At 45.1% G+C, this 19,391-nt stretch overlaps 1 protein-coding gene across 1 annotated transcript; it reads right to left on the bottom strand.

Moving 5' to 3' along the window:
• Window positions 1-17,290: 17,290 nt before the first annotated feature.
• On the bottom strand, window positions 17,291-18,277 carry LOC123410866 (26.2 kDa heat shock protein, mitochondrial-like). Its single transcript, XM_045103800.1, has 2 exons — window positions 18,068-18,277; window positions 17,291-17,947 (listed from the first exon to the last, which is right to left on the bottom strand). The coding sequence occupies exons 1-2, from the start codon at window positions 18,216-18,218 to the stop codon at window positions 17,526-17,528; spliced, it is 573 nt and encodes a 190-aa protein (XP_044959735.1). The 5' UTR covers window positions 18,219-18,277; the 3' UTR covers window positions 17,291-17,525.
• Between the last annotated feature and the right edge of the window lie 1,114 nt (window positions 18,278-19,391).

Here is a 19,391-nt window from a genome sequence, read left to right as displayed (position 1 = left end):
AAATAGGTAGGTATGGTGGACTCTCATGGAAAATCTTTTGGGTTTATGGAAGTGGATGCACAAGCAGTATTCCGCTTAGTACAAGTGAAGGCTAGCAAAAACTGGGAAGCGACCAACTAGAGAGCGACAACTGTCATCAAGATGCAATGAGTTTGACTAACATTGAGTGCAAGCATGAGTAGGATATAAATCACCATGAACATGAACATCATAGAGGCTATGTTGATTTTGTTTCAACTACATGCATGAACATGCTCCAAGTCAAGCCACTTGAATCATTCAAAGGAGAATACCATCCTATCATACTACATCATAGTCATCTCAAAATCTATGTTGGCATTCAAGACAAACCATTATAAGTTCTAGCTAATTAAGCATGGCATCAGAAACTATGATCTCTAAGTTGTCATTGCAAACATGGTTCTCTCTCAACAAAGCTGGATCTGGGACGACACGCTAGTCATATTTACAAAAACAAAATAGATAGAGTTCATACCAGCTTTTCCAGTCTCAGTCACTTCATCATATATCATCATTATTGCCTTTCACTTGCACGATCGAACGATGTGAACAATAATAAGAGTGCTCGTGCATTGGACTAAGATGAATCTGCAGGCAAACACAAAGGAGAAGACAAAGTAATATGGCTCTTTGAAAGCTAAACAGGTATGCATGCAAGAGCCGCTAAACATTGTAACCAATATCTTCTACCTTGACCCAAAGAAAAAGAAAACTATCTACAGGGGAAAGCTCCCAACAAGCAAAAGAAGAAAGGAAAATATTTTTGGGTTTTCTCAAAAGGACACAAAACAAGAAAACGAAAATAAACTAGCATGGATAATACAGTGGCAAAGTGTGAACACCGGCTAACAAAGTGAAAGCAGAAGCAAGAATGTAAAGTCGGTGAGAACACATACTCCCCCAAGCTTAGACTTTCGGCCTTGCTTGGTCTACTCCCAAGGACGGTGCTGGCGAAAACCAAAATCATAATCAGGGTTATACGGGAGCGCTGCAGCCACTGCTTGAATAGCTGCCTCACGGAGACGAGCAGCCATCGCCTCCCTCTCATACTCCCCCGCCTCTCCTCTGGTTATGTAATATCTCTGTTTTACCTAAAAGTCAAAGAAAGCAGGAGCAGGAAGGGTAATATTGAAAACACGCTGCCCGTTAAATATCAATTGGTATAGGAGGGATTCATCATCCCTCTCAAGGAACTCGTAGCGTGTCATAGCAACGCGTTCAAGGAAAGCTGTATGGAGCGGGGGATCTCCTGCGCGGATGAGTACTCCAAGAAAATTTGTTATGCGAGTGGCATAGATCCTGCCAAGAAATCCCCATCAATAGCATTCTTATTCAGCCTCCTTGCTATAATAGCTCCCATGTTGAAGCTTTTGTCACCCGTCACTGCGCTCTTAAGGATACTAAGGTCGGATGCGCATAGGTGACAATGTTCAACCTTGCCGTTAATGCATCTACCTATGAAGAGGGCAAAGTAGTGCAAGGCAGGGAAATGAATGCTTCCTATGGTAGCTTGCGTGATGTCTCGAGTTTCTCCAACAGTTATACTAGAGACAAAATCTCTAATTGAAGACTTAGTAGGATCATTAAGACTACCCCCATCGGGTATCTTGCAAATCCTATTGAAATCCTCCAAATCCATGGTGTAGGATTTATCATACAGATCAAACAGTATGGATGAGTCACGACCAACTGAAAATTTAAATCTACTCACGAAAGAGGCAGTGAGCATAGCATACTATTCACATTTATCTGAGAGGAATTCTTCTAACCCGGCATTGCGGACAAGTGTATCAAACTCATCCTTGAAGCCTGCTTCGATCATGAACTCATCGGAAGGCCATTCACATGGTCTTCCTCCTGAACATAATTTCTTTTTGCTGAAATTTTAGAAGTTCAAGAGAAAAGTGAATAAAGACCAACCACACCTTGTAGCAACTACTCCTACCAGTGCCTAGAGACCGTATCCCGCGCTAAAACTACTTGGGACCAGCTAAAATCAACATTTCAAGCTCAAGAACAGGGTCACCAAGGTAGCAAGAATACGCGAAGGATAAAGCACTAGAGTAGAAACTAATTGGACCAATGGAGGAGTCACTTACCAAGGAGTAATTTCCCCAAAATGGTTCGGAGAATGGTGCTTTGAGCAAGGAGATCGAAAATCACAGCCAAATGAGCAAGAACACGAGTTTGAGCTGCGAAACGATTTTTTCTAGAGGTAGAAGAAGAGGATGGGAGCTGGAATGAGTGGAGGGGGTCCCTGTGGGCCCCACAAGCTTGGTGGCCGCGGCCAAGGGGAGGCCGCAGCTACAGGGCTTGTGGCCCACTGGTGTGGCCCCCAGGCCAGCTCTCGGTCCCAGTATTTTACAAAAAAAATCCAGAAAAAATCATATTTGATTTTCAGGACCATCGGGGAACTTTTATTTTCGGGGTACTTATCTCCGGGACGCTAAAACAGGAAACAGGGAAAACTAAACTAAATCTATCATTTTTCTTCTAAGCAACCAAAAGTGAAAGCTTAAAACAGAGGTATGTGACTCCTTGATTCATCCATTTCATGGTCATCGAAAGAAATCCATCAATGGGGTTGATCAAATCCTCATGACAAAAAAAATTCAAATCGCAAAAAGGAAACGGAGAATTTTCGAATAGTCACTAGGTCGCCTCAATGGGGATATGTATCTCCCCAACAAGCAAATCATACTTCATCTTAACACGAGGAATAGGGCATTCAAAGCTCCCAGTAAGAATCGATGAAGTTTTTTCGATAGCATTGATGCAATGTACTTGATATCATTTCTTCGGAAAGTGCACTGTATGCTCATTACCGTTGACATGGAAAGTGACATTGCCTTTGTTGCACTCTATAATAGCCCCTGCAGTGTTTAAAAAGGGTCTTCCGAGGATGGCAGCCATGGCATCGTCCTCGAAAATATCAAAGATAACAAAGTCTGTTAAGATAGTGGTGTTAGCAACCACAACAGGCACATCCTCGCAAATGTCGACAGGGAAAGCAGTTGATTTGTCGGCCATTTGCAGAGACATTTCAGTGGGTGTCAACTTATCCAGTTCAAGTCTACGATAAAGAGAGAGAGAGGCATAACACTAACACCGGCTCCAAGGTCACATAAGGCAGTTCTTACGTAGTTTCCTTTAATGGAGCAAGGTATAGTGGGCACTCCGGGATCACCAAGTTTCTTAGGAGTTCCACCTTTGAAAGTGTAATTGGCAAGCATGGTGGAGACCTCAAGATCTAGTATCTTCCGTTTATTGGTCATGATATCTTTCATGTACTTGGCATATGGAGACATTTTGAGCATATCAATTAACCGCATCTGCAGAAAGACGGGTCTCAACATTTCAATAAAGCGCTCAAAATCCTCATCATCCTTTTTCTTGGATGGCTTAGGAGGAAGGGCATAGGTCTGTGAACCCATGGCTCCCTTTCTTTACCATGTTTCCTAGCAGTGAAGTCATTCTTATTGTATCTCTTAGGTTGTGGGTTATCAGGATTAACCGTAGGTTCAATCTCCACATCCTTATCATTGCTAGGTTGAGCATTATTATGAACATCGCTGTCCATATTGTCACCAGGTTCATGTTCATCACCAGATTGTGTTTCTGCATCAGACGCGGAAATATCATTTGGTTCTTCAGGTGTGACAGTATTTGGTGAACTGACATGTAGTTTTCTATCATCCTTCTTCTTCTTCTTAGGATGACTGGGTGTATCAGCATTAGTTCCTTGAGAATCTTGATCAATTCTCTTAGGATGGCCTTGAGGATACAAACGTTCCTGAGTCATTTTGCCTCCTCTAGTAATGACTTTGACAGAGTTGTCATTTAATTCATTGAGCAAGTCATTCTGAGCTTTAAATACTTGTTCTACCTGAGTAGTAATCATAGATGCATGTTTACTCAGAAGCTTCAGATCATTGACATTTCTCTCTACACAAGCACTTAAATGACTAAGCATACGGGTACTTTGTTCCAATTGCCTGCTAACATAATCATTGAAACTCTGTTGTTTGGCAACAAAGTTGTCAAATTCATAAAAGCATAGGCTAGCAGGTTTGTCAAAAGGAACATCACTCTCATCAAACCTACGCAGAGAATTTACTTCTACTACCTGTATCGGGTTATCGAGACCATGGATCTATTCGATAGGTGGTAGATTTTTGACTTCTTCAGATCTAATGCCTTTGTCTTGCATAGATTTCTTGGCTTATTGCATATCTTCGGGACTGAGGAATAGAATACCTCTTTTCTTAGGAGTTGGCTTAGGAGGTGGTTCGGGAATAGTCCAAGCATTATCGTTGATCAAGATGTTATTCAGTAGAATCTCAACTTGTTCTATAGTTCGTTCCCTAAAAACACAACCGGCACAACTATCTAGGTGGTCACTAAAAGCATCGGTAAGTCCGTTATAGAAGATATCAAGTATCTCGTTCTTCTTAAGAGGGTGATGTGGCAAAGTATTCTGTAGCTAGATGAGCCTCCCCCAAGCTTGTGGGAGGCTCTCTTCTTTGAGTTGAGCAAAGTTGTATATTTCCTGCAAGGCAGCTTGCTTCTTATGGGCAGGAAAATATTTCTCACAGAAGTAATAGACCATATCTTGGGGACTACTCACACATCCAGGAGCAAGAGAAGTGAACCAGGCTTTAGCGTCATCCTTTAGAGAGAAAGGAAATAGCTTAAGGATATAGTAGTAGCGGATCTTCTCCTCACTAGTGAAAAGGGTGGCTATATCGTGTAATTTGGTAAGATGGGCTACGAACATCTCAGACTCATAACCATGGAAAGGATCAGATTCGACTAGAGAGATTATCTCAGGGTCGACACAGAATTCATAATCCTCATCGGTGATAAAGATAGGTGAAGTGGCCAACTTCGGGTCGTGTTTCATCCTAGCTTTTAGAGATTTTTCCTTCCACTTGAGAAGTAATTTCTCAGCGTCATAGGCATCCTTACACGCAAGAAAATCCTCAGCTATCTCTCCCTCCATAACATAACCCTCAGGTATATCAGGCAATTCATATCTCGGAGAGCTAGATCTAGCAGGAGGAAAAGCAGGTTCTATCTCAATAGTATCGTTAGTTTCAGAAGCATCACGAGCATTGGCAGTAACTCTAGCAATATGAGCATCAAGGAATACCCCTAGTGTCATATCAGGCAAAGTAGTATCTCTAGCAGCATCAAGCATAGCATCAACAGGCAAAATAGCATCTCTAGCATCATCACGCAAAGCAGTATCAGGCATAGCATCTCTAGGAGTATCAGGCATAGCATCTCTAGCAGTATGAGGCATAGCATGTCTAGCAGTATCAGGCATAACATCTCTAGCAGTATCAGGCATATAATCTCTAGCAGTATCACACATAGCATCTCTAGCAGTATCAGGCATAGCATCTCTACCAGTATCAGGCATAGGCGACATATCAAGATTTCTAGTAGGAGGTGGTGTCGCAAAATTACTCATAACTGAAGGTGAATCAAGTGTAGAGCTAGATGGCAGTTCCTTACCTCCCCTCATAGTTGAGGGCAAGACTTTGGTTCTTGGATCTTTCAGATTCTTCATAGTGATCAACAGATATAAATCCCAAGTGACTCAGAGAATATAGCTATCCTTCCCCGGCAACGGCGCCAGAAAAATGTTGTTGACGTGCAACTATTCCTGACTTGATGCCTCCCCAGCAACGGCGCCAGAAAAATGTTGTTGACGTGTAACTATTTCTGACTTGATGCCTCCCCGGCAACGGCGCCACAAAAGAGTTGCTTCTAGTTGCTCAACAATTAGCAATTGTCTTGCAATGGCCCACTAGCGTGTGGGATCGCGGCAGTTTTCGAGGGTAGAGTATTCAACCCAAATTTGTTGCTTTGACACGACGGGAAGCGAAAGAATATTCTCGAGTATTAGGAGCTGAATGTGTCAGATTCAACCACACTTGAAAGATTAGTGTCTGCAAGCAAGGCAGTATGATAGCAACGGTGCCAGAAATGATCTGGTGACAAGGCAGACTATTCCTAACGGTTGTATCAACAGCGCCAGAAAAGTATTGTAGCAGTTAGCAGCAGTGTAACGAGTAACAACAGTGGAAAGGAACAACAGTAGTGACAGCAGTAGCAAGTAGCAGCAGTAGCAAGTAACAGCAACAGCAAGTAACAGTAGTAGCAACAGTAGTAACAACAGCAGTGCAAAGCAAGTAACAGTAGCAGCAACAGTAGTAACGGCAGAGCAAAGCAAGTAACAACAGCAGTGGGACAAACTCGTAGGCAATGGATCGGTGATTTGTCGGATGACATTCATCATGCAACAGTTATAAAACGGAGAGATATGTGACTAGCTCCCGTTCGTTAATGTGATGTAGGCATGCATTCCGTGTGTAGTCATACGTGCTTAGGGAAAAGAACTTGCATGACATCTATTGTCCATCCATCCCGTGGCAGCGGGGTCCAAATGGATACTACGGGATACTAAGGTTCTCCTTTTGATAAAGAACCGGACCAACGCATTAGCACTTGGTGAACACATGAACTCCTCAAACTATGGTCATCATCGGGAGTGATTCCGGTTATTGTCACTCCGGGGTTGCCGAATCATAACACATAGTAGGTAACTACAACTTGCAAGATCGGATCTAAAACACACATATATTGGTGACAACATAATAATTTGAGATCTGAATTCATGGCACTCGGGCCCTAGTGACAAGCATTAAGCATGGAAAAGTAGTAGCAACATCAATCTCAGAACATAGTGGATACTAGGGATCAATCCCCGTCAAAACTAACTCGATTACATGATAGATCTCATCCTACTCATGACTGCCCAGCGAGCCTACGAATAGATTACTCACGAACGATGAAGAGCTTCATGGAATTGGAGAGGGAAGAAGGTTGATGATGACTATGGCGACGATCTCCTTGATTTGGAGCCCAAAACGGACTCCAGATCTGCCCTCCAGGGCAAGAACGGGATGTGGTGGCGCCTCTGGATCGTGAAACGCGATGAAATCTTCTCTCTTGATTTTTTCCGGGACGAAAGGGAATATATAGCGCTGGAATTGGGGGCGGCAGAGCCACGTGGGCCCCACAAGCCCTGACGGCGCGACCTGGGGGGTGGCCGCGGCCACATGGCTTGTGGCCCACTAGCTCACCCCCTCCGGTGGATCTTTGCGCAGGTATTTTTCATATTTTCCAAAAATATTCTCCGTAAATTTTCAGGACGTTCCGAGATCTTTCATTTCTGCACAAAAACAACACCATGGCAATTCTGCTGAAAACAGCGTCAGTCCGGGTTAGTTCCATTCAAATCATGCAAATTAGAGTCCAAAACAAGGGCAAAAGAGTTTGGAAAAGTAGATACAATGGAGACGTATCAGTAATCAAGTAAAAAACGCTTCAGTAGATCCGCATTCCATGCATGCGGTTCGTCTGTCCTTTTCTAAAGATTGTAGAGTCGGTAAGCTCCATCGTTTAACACCTTTGTAATGATCAAGGGTCCTTCCCAAGCAGGGGCTAACTTATGAGGCCGTTGCTGATCCACTCAGAGCACCAGATCTCCCTCATGGAATGCCCGACTCCTTACATGCCTTGAATGAAAACGCCGCAAGTCCTGTTGATAAACTGTGGATCGAACCAGCGCCATCTCGCTTTCCTCCTCCAGAAGATCTACTACATCTTGACGTGCTTGCTCGGCTTCATCTTCTGAATATAAATCCACTCGGGGGGAACTGTGAATCAAGTCACTCGACAGAACCGCTTCGGCTCCATGGACCAAGAAGAAAGGAGTTCGCCATGTCGACCGGTTCGGTGTTGTCCTCAAACCCCAGAGGATAGAGGGTAGCTCAGTCACCCAAGCACCTACGGCATACTCAAGGTCTCGCATGAGGCGTAGCTTTAATCCTTGCAGGATCAGACCATTTGCTCGTTGTGCTTGACCGTTGGTTTGCGGATGAGCAACGGATGCATAATCCACTCGGGTCCCTTGGTTGGTGCAGAAACGTCTGAATTCGTCTGAGTCGAAGTTCGACCCATTATCTGTAATGATGCTATGCGGGATTCCATACCGGAATGTAATTTCCCTCACAAACTTGATGGATGTGCGGGCATCCAGCTTCTTGATTGGCTTGGCTTCCATCCATTTGGTAAACTTGTAGACTACGATGAGAAAGTGTGTGAAACCACTCTGGTCTGTCCGGAAAGGTCCGACCATGTCCAAACCCCAAACGGCAAACGGCCAAATGAGAGGAATTGTCTTCAAGGATGATACGGGTTTGTGAGACAAGTTGGAGTAGAACTGACAACATTCACAGCGATCGACGAGATCTTTCGCCATTTCGTTAGCACGAGGCCAGAAGAATCCAGATCGGTATGCTTTGGCAACTATGGTCCGAGAGGATGCATGGTGACCACAGGTCCCCGAGTGGATTTCTTCCAGAATCAGTTGGCCCTCCTCAGGGGAGATACATCGTTGAGCTACGCCGGTCACACTTCTCTGTAAAGTTGATCACCCATTACTGTGAAGGCCTTTGACCTACGGACAATCTGTCGGGCTTCATCTTCGTCTTCTCGCAACTCTCGCCTTAAAATGTATGCAATATATGGTACATTCTAGTCGGGAGTAATCACCAGAACTTCCATGATAAGGTCAATGACTGCGGGAACATCGACTTCAGTTGGATCAGAAGTACTTGTTGGCTGTGGGGGCTCTTCAGCGAAGGGATCCTCTTGCACAGACGGAGTGCACAAATGTTCCAATTCATCAGCTGTCTGGTTCTTCAATCGAGGAACATGATGGAGTTCTAAACCTTCAAACTTCTTCTCCAGCTTCCTCATTGCATTACAATAACCTGTCATGGCAGGGTTCCGGACGCCCCCTCCTTCATCACCTGATTGACCACTAAGTCTGAGTCGTCGTAGACCATCAGGCGCCGGACGCCGAGTGAGATGGCCATACGCAACCTGTAAAGGAGAGCTTCATACTCAGCCTCATTGTTGGATGAATCAAAGTGGATCTGAAGGACATAATTAATCTTGTCGCCCTTTGGAGATACTAATACCACACCAGCACCGGACCCATTTAACATCTTGGATCCATGAAAGAACATAGTCGAATGCGACGAGTGAATCTATGCAGGATGTTGTTGTTCCACCCACTCTGCCATAAAATCAGCCAAGGCCTCTGACTTGATGGCCTTCTTTGCTTCAAACTTGATATCCAAATACAACAGCTCCGTAGCCCATTTGGCCACTCGGCCCGTTGCATCCCGATTGTGAAGGATCTCTAATAGGGGAGCGTCACTGACGACTGCTATGGAGTGATCTTGAAAATAATGTGCCACTTTCTTTGCTATCAATATATTCCATAAAGAAGCTTCAGGCAATGGGGATACCTTTTCTTCGAAGGAGTCAATACTTCTGAAATATAATAGACTAGACGTTGAACCTTGTAGGCTTTGCCATCTTCTTCTCCCTCGACTGTCAGGACTGTACTGACGACTTGATTGGTGGCTACGATGTATAGGAGCAGTGGCTCTTTGCTGTGCGGAGCAACAAGCACCCGCTGGGTGAAAAGCAGAGCTTTGAGCTCCACAAACGCTGCTTTGGCTACATCATTCCACTCGAATACATCCGACTTCTTCATCAATCGGTACAAAGGTAGTGCCTTCTCACCGAGACGAGATATAAACCGACTCAATGTTGCCAGACATCCTATAAGTTTCTGCACATCATGCACACGCACAGGGCTCTGCATTTTGACGATGGCGCCAATCTTCTCAGGGTGAACGTCGATCCCTCGTTCAGAAACGATAAAACCGAGTAACTTTCCCCAAAGAACACCAAAAGTGCACTTAGCTGGATTGAGCTTGATGTCATATTTTCTTAAATTGGCAAATGTTTCTCCCAAGTCAGTCAGTAGGTCGGAACATTTGCGCGACTTGACAACTATATCATCCATGTAAGCTTCAATATTTCGACCAATCTAGTTGAGCAGACACTTCTGGATCATACGCATGAAGGTTACACCATCATTCTTCAGACTGAAAGGCATAGTGATGTAACAGTAACACCAGAAAGGGGTGATGAAGGCTGTTTTTATTTCATCTGAACCAAACAGACGGATTTGATGGTAACCAGAGTAAGCATCCAAAAAAGACAAACACTCGCATCCTGCAGTTGAATCGACAATCTGATCAATGCGGGGGAGCGGAATGTGGTCCTTCAGACATACCTTATTAATGTTTTTGAAGTCGATACACATGTGAAGTGAATTATCCTTGTTGGGAACCATGAAAACATTCGAGAGCCACTCGGAGTGGTAAATCTCCCGAATGAATTTGGCTTCCAAGAGCTTCGCTACCTCCTTGCTGATTGCCTTCCTCTTCTGAGACGCAGATCGTCGTAGGCGCTCTCTGACTGGCTTCGCCATCGGGTCCACTCGTAGATGGTGCTTAGCCAGCTCCCTGGGTACACCCGGCATGTCAGCAGGCTTCCATGCGAAGATGGCCCAGTTCTCACGGAGGAACTAGGTGAGCTCGGCTTCCTATTTGCTATCGAGTGTCGTTGATATGTTGGTTGGAGCCGCATTGGGATCAGTCGGGTTAACGTTAACTGGCTTGACCTCTCCTGTCGACTGAAAGGCGGACTCTGAAGCTGGCTTCTTGGCAGGCATCAAGTCAGCTAGGTCGGCGGTCTTCCGGTATTCTTCCAATTCTTCCACGGCCATCTGCTGGTCTGCAATCTTCGACCCTTGCTGCAAACACTCTTCGGCCCTCTGCCGATTACCGGAAACAGTGATAACACCCTTAGGGCCTGGCATTTTCATCTTCATGTACACGTAACATGGTCTGGGCATGAAACGTGCATAAGCAGGACGGCCCAGAATAGCATGATATGCACTCTGCAAGTCCACCACCTCAAATGTTAGCTTCTCTTTGCGAAAATTTCAGTCGGAGCCAAAAACAACATCCAGTCCGATCTGACCGAGTGAATTGGCCTTCTTCCCTGGGATTACTCCATGAAAGGACATGGAACTCTCGCTGTGTCGGGACATCAGAATGCCCATCCCCTTGAGGGTTTCTGCATATAAGATATTGAGCCCACTCCCTCCATCCATCAACACTTTGCGGAGCCGAACACCTTCGACAATTGGGTCGACAACCAGAGCCTGGCGACCTGGAGTTGGAACAACAGCTAGATGGTCCGACTAAGCAAACGTGATGGGAGTCTGCGACCATTTCAGGTACCATGGGGTTGTTGGTACTGCCATGTTGACCTCCCTGTTTATGACTTTCAATCGACTTTTGCTTTCTACATCAGCAAAAATCATCAAGGTTGCATTGACCTTGGGGAAACCTTCCTTGTCCTCAGTATCCTCTCCTTCTTCAGGCTCTTTTCCACCCGACTGACCCTTGAACTCTTGGAGCAAGAATCGACACTGTCGGGTGGAATGCTTTGGCAAGATCAGGTTGCCTTCATCATCCTCTTCATGTGAAACACACACGGCTGATCCAAAATATCTGACTGCATCTTGGATTTCTTTGGTGGAAATGGTGCCTTGGCCTTTCCCTTAAATTTTGATGCCGCAAGAGCGGCTACTTCTGCTGGGGTTGCAGTTTCAACCTTCCGCTTCTGCTTCTGATTGGAATTAGCATCAGCGTACAGAGGCGGTCTTTTTCTTCTTCGTTTGCATAACCGGTGGCTATCTCCATCATTTTACTCATTTACATGTCGCCTGAGCGACAAACTTCATACACAACTCACGATATCTGACACCTGCCTTGATGGCATAGACTGCTTGGTGCTCGGTAACATTCTCCACCTTGTGGTGAAGGGTGGTCCAGCGCTAAATGTAATCACACAAAGACTCACTCGACTTCTGTACGCAGTGTTGTAGCTCAGAAAGGCCAGCAGGATGCTTTCACATGCCCTCGAAGGTCTTGATGAACACTCGGGCCACATCTGCCCAACAGTATATACTTGAAGGAGCCAATTGATTCAACCATGTACGGGCTGAGCCATCCAGCATCAGGGGCAAATGCTTCATTGCAACATTGTCGTTGCCGCCACCAATCTGAACTGCAACTCGGTAATCATCTAACCAAGTCTCAGGCTTGGACTTGCCTGTGAACTTACTGACTCCAGTCGCCAACCTTAAGTTACAAGGGATATCAGCAGAGCGTATTGCTCTACTGAAACACTTGGGACCAGAGAATGCGGTTCCACTTGCACTCGGTGGATCTCTGTAAAGACCTTCCCGATGAGCTCTGCCACTCTTAATCCTTCTCTGTGCAAGCACCTCTCTTGCATCAAACCCGGGGTTCCTCTCATCACCGAACGGGCGCCGGTCATCATAGTGCTGGGGCACATACGAGCCGCTCCCCGGAGGAGAATGCTCTCGACGGCGGTCATCACGGTGATGACGAGGGGGAACTGATTTCGACCCTGGTCTCTGTGTTGATACTCTCGGTGACCCCCGTCTCCATGATGCTGGGGCGAACCTGGACTGTATACTGACCGGACTGTCTATGCAATCTATTGATCGACTCTGAAACAACCAAATTCTGCTGTTGTGCTGCTTGAAGCAAAGCGCGAATCTATTCTAAACCTCTGTCTGCCTCTGAATCTGAAGGCTGGATTGAATCTTCTATTTTGGCTGTGGCTGTAACATTAAGTACCGGAGTACGATATACCTCAGTATTGGCGCGATGGTCGCCTGAGAAGAGTTGCCGCTGACGCCGACTGGAAGTTTGATCACGGCGTCGACCGCGTCCAGAAGACGGTTCGCTAACCTCGTGCTCGCCGCAACCGAACCCGGGTGGGCTCTCCTTGGATCCCGCCATGAAGACCTCCGCTGCTGGGTTGCAACTCTCGCACTCGGAAGGAACTTCCGACTGGACTGACACCGAGTGGTTCGGGCTCTGCAGGGGTATATTGGGCTCAATGGCTGCAACTTGAAGGGTCGACGGAGACAACGCGTGACGAGCCACCACGTGCTTCACCCACCGCTGGAATCGAGAGTGACCGAATCGCTTGCGGTGACGTACATCAGAGTGAAGAGCCAACAGCGGGGTGAACGGTTGTAGAAGGAGAACGCTGAAGGAGTTTGCACGGAAGTGCGTCCCTCCATGGACTGGAAGCGTCCTGACGTTGAGTGGCCCTTCTAGGAGCCATGCCGAGTCGTCGACGACGAAGATGAGGGCGCCGAAATGGATCTCGCCGCCCATGAACGAACTGTCGCCACAAGACATGATGAAGAGTGAAAAATCCAAACTTGCCAGAAGTCGCTTAGACATCTGCCCCAAGGTGAGCGCCAACTGTCGTGGGAATAAACCTGACAGTAGAGGTGTAGTGTACGAATGGATAGGGCAGAGTCCTAGCTATGACAAGATTGTACGCAAGATGTATGAGTTCAGGCCCCTCTCTTGGAGGTAATATCCCTATGTCTCGGGTGCTCAGGAGCTCTTGCAGAGTGGTTTTTGTATAATACAGGGGGTGCGAACCCTTGTGCGAGAGGTGAGGGATGGCTTATATAGAGTGCGCCACCTCTCATAAATACCTCAGCATCTAAGGGCTCGATCAGTATGAGTTAAAGATATACGTTACTGATAACGTAAGTGGGTAATAAATGCTACTAAAGACCATTGGTTGAACGTGTGTCCGTTGACAGTCGTGGGTGACTTCTGATCTTCAGTACCGACTTGAATCTTTCCGAGTGCCTTTGGGTTGTCGAGTGGATGTAAATTTAATCCGAGTGGCTTCGTACCGAGTGAGATTTAAATACCATCTTCATCCAGTCGGAGTCTTCTGTCTGGCATTTGTCCTAATAATGAGGTGCCCTTGGGTAGGACATATAGGTCAGGCCTATGACCCTACCCTAGGTACATATCCCCATAATGCTCCACATCCTTCCTAACACTCTCTTGTTCGAGGGTAAATCTCTTCCTTTTCTCTCCTACAGGGTCGGGGATTGTCTTCACAGTAGTAGTCCACTGAGGATAGACACAATCAGCTAGGTAGTATTAATCTTCATACATGTGGCCTTTGATTTCAGCATTGACCTTCGGAATGTTGCCTTCTGCAAGTCTTCAAAAAACCGGAGATCATTCAAGCACGTTGATACCATTGTCAGATCCGGCCATGCCGAAGAAAAGTGCCAAATCCAAAGATCTTGTGATGCCACGGCCTCGAGTATGTTTGTGCAAGCTTGGACATGGCCCCTATGCTTTCCCTCCCAATTAGAAGGGGAGTTCTTGGTTGCCAGTGCAGACAATCTATGCTACCAAGCATCCCCGGGAAGCCCATGCTGCCATTCATCGCCAACACCCGTGTAGTGTCCGCAACATCTGGCTCTCTCAAGTACTCAGGATCAAACACCACAATCGCAACCTTGCAGAACCTATACTTTGATTCTAGTTATGTGGACTTGCTCATAGAAACATACTCATCAATGAGATCACGAGGAACAACATATGCAAGCACCCGGATAGCTGCGGTGCATATCTGACAAGAGGAGAAGCCAATCTTTCCAAGGACATGCTCCTTGCGGTCGAAATACTTATCGTATCCGACCACCCCCTCCCGAATACGGTTGAGAACATGCCTAGCTATACGGAAACGACGCCAGAGTTGGTGTTGTTTGAAGAGTGGGTTGGGTGGTGTTGTTTGAAGAGTGGGTTGGGTGTCTCAAAGTAGTCCTTCCAAAGAAGGAAATGGCCACTCTCTTGTTTGTGATTCAACGGAGGAGTGTGCCCAGGGATCGAGCCGTGGAACAATGGCCGCTTCCTACTAAGGTGGTCATGGACGACCAACACATCACCCACCATCTCCTCATTGTCGGATGCTTGACCTAGACTAGGTAGATGGCCTAACTGCGTCCGACGAGCGTCGCCGCGTTGTCAAAGGAGCTGGCCGAGGGCGCGGGGCCGAGGTGGTGCTTGCGGCGACGTCGGGGAAGAAGTTGCGGTGGCCCAGCGATGAGTTGGTAGTGGTAGCGGCATGGGAAGGTGACGTGATGCGGGGAGGTATGTTGGCGCAGACTGCTCGCTTGGGCACCAAAACTAGGTGGAGGCGGCGACGGAGTGGGCAGGGGGCTTGCTATCGATTGGGGGGGGGGGGTGGACAATGGCCTATGTACCACTGACAGGCGGGCTAGGGGAGAAGTAAGCGCGCGGCGCATGGGTCCGCCTCATGTCCGCGTCGACGATAATAAGAATCAAATCTAAGTCAGGAATGGATCAGCAGGCGGACAAAAAGAAGACGCGTGTCCGTTTGAGTGGTCGCGCTCGACCGACTTTTGCGTCAGTTTTAATCCGAACAGATACAAACAGATGATATGGGGGTAAGCGAGTTGGAGTTGCTGTTACTCTTTGTACAAGAAGTAAATAGAGTCACGGAAACACCAAGTCAGTTCATCACATTAAACTTGAGAAAATCAACGAAGCAAGAGAGAACATAATCTCTTCCTAATAATAAAGCAAATACGGTTTCTGGTCGTCCGTCTTGAAAATTATCCCTAAAGTTTGCATAAATTACCCACCATGCCACCGGTAAGTAATAGAAAACGTTTCATAAAGCAAAAAATCTTGGACTGGGCCGGCCCATGTAAAAACGTCCTATATTACGCTCTGCATGCTGCGAGAATATCCAACACACCATATGGGCCGGCCCATGCACAGGCGGCTGCTTTTAGTTCCATTTATTTATTTATTTTCAGTTTCGTTTTATTTTTTTATTTTAAATAATATAGAACTTCAAATAATCTTTAAAATTTTAATAAACTGGAAATTATAAATCAACACATTTCAAAAATTAAAATGTTTGTGACTTCAAAAACTGCTCGGAGTTTTGTAAAAAATGCTCGCATATACAATAAAATGTTTGCAATTTTAGAAAAATATTTGTACAATAAGAAAAGTCCATGATCTCAAATACAATTCCATGTATTAAAAATTATTAAAGGCATTTAACAAAATGCTTTCTAATTCAAAATATGTTAATGCATTTAAAAGATGTCCTAATATTTTCAAAATAGCTAATGCCTGTTTTGATAGTTTCTTTTTTTTATTTAAAATTTTCCGTTCCATTTTTGTTTATTTATAATTTAAATAATTTAGAATTACAAAAATTTTGCATACTAAAAAATAGGAATTTTCAATTAAAATGCTGACGAACTTTTATTTTGAATTAAAAATAGGAATAAAAAAAAGCGCCGGATTTTTATATTTTTTTTTGCAAATTCCAAAACAATGTGCATGAATTTAATAAATATATTACTGATTTATAAAAATGTTTGTTTATTCAGAAAACTTCATGCGTTTCAAAAAATGTTTGTGAATTTAAAATAAAATCCTCCAACATAAAAAATTATGTTCGTCTTTTCTCGAATTGGTCGCCAATTCAAAAGAAAATATTTACACCCGTTCAAAATATGAAAAATATTCATGATTTTTAGTAAATGTTTGTAAATTGTAAAAAATGTTCTCGATTTTAAAATTGTTCCCGTATTTCTAAAATTGTTCAGGAAAGATCTAATGTATGTAGTTAAACATTAATGCTTCTAAGTCTATGTGACAATATACCTGTGTGAATTTTGAAGAATTAACTGTTGGATGCATCGGATTATTATTGTATGTTTTTTAAAAAAAATCTTGAAATTCAGAATAAATCTTTGAGTTACCAAGATTTTTGAAAATGTAAAGATTGCTTCAACTTGTGAATAAATTTAAAAGAAGAAACATTTTCTTGCATTTGTGTACAAAATTTCTAAATCAAGCGATGATATGTGAACATAATATGTTCATCATCATTGGAGATTATGTTTTTTTTTCTTCCATGGCAACGCACGGGCCATTTTGCTAGTAAACAAACAAACGGCTATCTCCTTTGATTGTTCACGTAAGAATTACTGTTCTTGCAAAAAGTTAAACTCATGGATAAGCACACAAAATTCAAGGAACAGCCAGCAAAAAATCATCAATCAGTAACTGGCTAACTGCCCTTTCACCAACTCCATGACGTCAAACTGGAGGGGATCAGTCAATTTTTCAGATAGAGAGCTTAAAGCAAAAGCTGTAACTCCATGACGTCTAACTGCCCAGCTTTTTACAGAAAGCTTAAAGCAAAAGCAATGCAGATCAAGGACGAGAAAGGATAGACAGGCGATACTAGTAGCTGAAGATAGACAGGCGATACTAGTAACTTAAGGAGATCAGATCAACAAGGTTTGATGACAATTTTTAGCACCAAATCAGTTCATGATACGCCAAACTTGGGGAAATCAACAGAATTTCATGACCAATTTCACCACCAAAGCAAGTTCATCACATGCGGAACATAGAGGAAACTAACAGAGTTCATGACAGACTTTACCGCCAGACCACTACCTACTCAAACTCGATCCAAGACGCTCAACCAAACAAAACAAGGAAGAAAGACACCAAAACATGACCACATCAACAAGGCCTCTCTCAGACTCTCCTCCATGAGCAGTACCACCACTAGGACTACTCGACCTTGACGTGGAAGACGTCCTTGCGCTCCTCCTCCTTCAGCTTGATCAGGGTGACCCAGAGCACGCCATTCTTCATCTCGGCCTTGATCTTGTCCATCTTGTAGGCGTCAGCGGGTATCTCGATGCGGTGGTTGTACCTCCGCACCGCGGAGTTGTCGTCGCCGTCCCAGGGCTGCTTCTCGCCCTCGCCCTTGATCACCAGGATGTTCTTGTCCGCGCGCACCTGGACGTGCTCCTTGGTCAGCCCCGGCATCGGCAGCTTGAGGTACACCGCGCCGTCGTCCTCCTTGGCCACCCAGCGTCCGAGCCGCGTAGCCCCAGTAGTGGAGGAGAGGCCGGTCTGAGTTGCGACGTCGTCCACCCGGGACAGCAGACGGGCCATGCTGGTCGGCGCGCCGAGCGGGTCAAGCACGTCTGCAGGATCAACATCGAGGACGGCAAAAGCAGATCAGAACCCTGCCATGCGATGTTAAGAACGACCGCAAAGAAACGGCAGAGCTGTGGATGACGAGGTCACAGGCGAGGTAGACATACCCTGCGAGATGAAGCTGGGGATGACCAGGGTGTTGTACGGGCGGCAGTCGGCGATGACGGCGGCGGTGTTGTGGGGGCAGAAGGCCACGGGAGCGCCGGACTTGAGGAAGCTGGCCGGCGTGGGACCCTTGCAAGCGACGGCGGAAGCCATGGTCTCTCTCTCTTCTCTCTCCCTCTTCTTTCTCTCTCTCTCTGCTGTGATTGTTTTGGATTCTTGTGAGGGGGTGCGAAATGGAGGGGGTTTTGTAAAGGAGGGGCGGGAGAGATTTCTTGGGGGAGGGGATGGTGAACTGGGTTTAGAAGCTTTCCGAGAGATCGGATGGGCTCTCGAGCAAGGATCCGGAGATCGGAGCTTTATGATTCGTGCTGCTTGATATACGAATACACGATCAGGGTGATGCTCAGCTACGTCGGGCACGAATGATTTCTTTTCAAAGTTGGACTACATTTGCAAAGAATTCCTATCGTACGTTTGGTGGACTTGATTCCCTCGGCCATATATTTTGGTACACTCACACGGAAGCCAAAGACAGCTGCATTTGTTATGTCAGGTTATATATGTCAAATTGTCATGTTTGTTTGTACAGGTTGAAACTTTTACTAGTAAAATATTCTTTTTACTAGTTTTTGTAATGCTACCATGACAAATCATAACTTTTTTTAGTTTCATCAAACAGGCAAATTTAGTCTTTTTTGTAATGCTACCATGGCAAGCTTTGGGATTTTTTATCAATTATTTTCATAGCAATTTTGGAAGGAAAAAAATACCTTCACACATGGCAATTTTTTTTACTAAGAGGATGGAAATTTTATTATTATGAGAGCATGGAAATATTATTTATCTTTTGAATCATGCCAACTTCCAGTGTGTGATTTCTATGTGTTTATGAAATTGAAAATATAAAGCAAGGCAAATTCCTTGTATGTCTTTTTTTAATTAGTATGCAAACTTGCCATGCACGATCTTCTTTTTTCTAACATTTGGAATATAATTTTTTTGTTGGTTTATTATTTTACATTTACTTTGGCATTTTTGCCATGTAACTACTTTATTGGTAGGCTACCATGGCATTTTTTGCATTTTATCAATTATGTTGTCTATGCTTTTTCAGTATGAGAAAATATTTTGTTTTTGGTCGACGGTCGTGCCGGCGAAGGTGCGGCTCGCTACGGCGACACTGCGGGTCGCGGCGATTTCGGAGCTGGCCGGGGCGGCACCGTTGCTCGTCGTGGTGGAGCGTCCGTTAATGATGGACGGGTTTTCGACTATTGGTTCGGCGGAAATTAGTGTTTTGAGCACGGTTCGTCCAGCTATCGGGGCCGA

Source organism: Hordeum vulgare, chromosome 7H (genome assembly GCF_904849725.1).
Source record: "Hordeum vulgare subsp. vulgare chromosome 7H, MorexV3_pseudomolecules_assembly, whole genome shotgun sequence".
In the NCBI taxonomy this organism is placed as follows: Eukaryota; Viridiplantae; Streptophyta; class Magnoliopsida; order Poales; family Poaceae; genus Hordeum; species Hordeum vulgare.
Note: the sequence above shows the minus strand (reverse complement) of the source record. Positions and strands in the feature narration are given on the sequence as shown.

Bases quoted from the DNA above. Each gene is read 5' to 3' on its own strand.
- LOC123410866 (XM_045103800.1), bottom strand. From the start codon at position 18,218: ATGGCTTCCGCCGTCGCTTGCAAGGGTCCCACGCCGGCCAGCTTCCTC. The intron at 17,948-18,067 runs GTATGTCTACCT...TTGATCCTGCAG, and splicing joins CCCCAGCTTCATCTCGCAGG to ACGTGCTTGACCCGCTCGGC.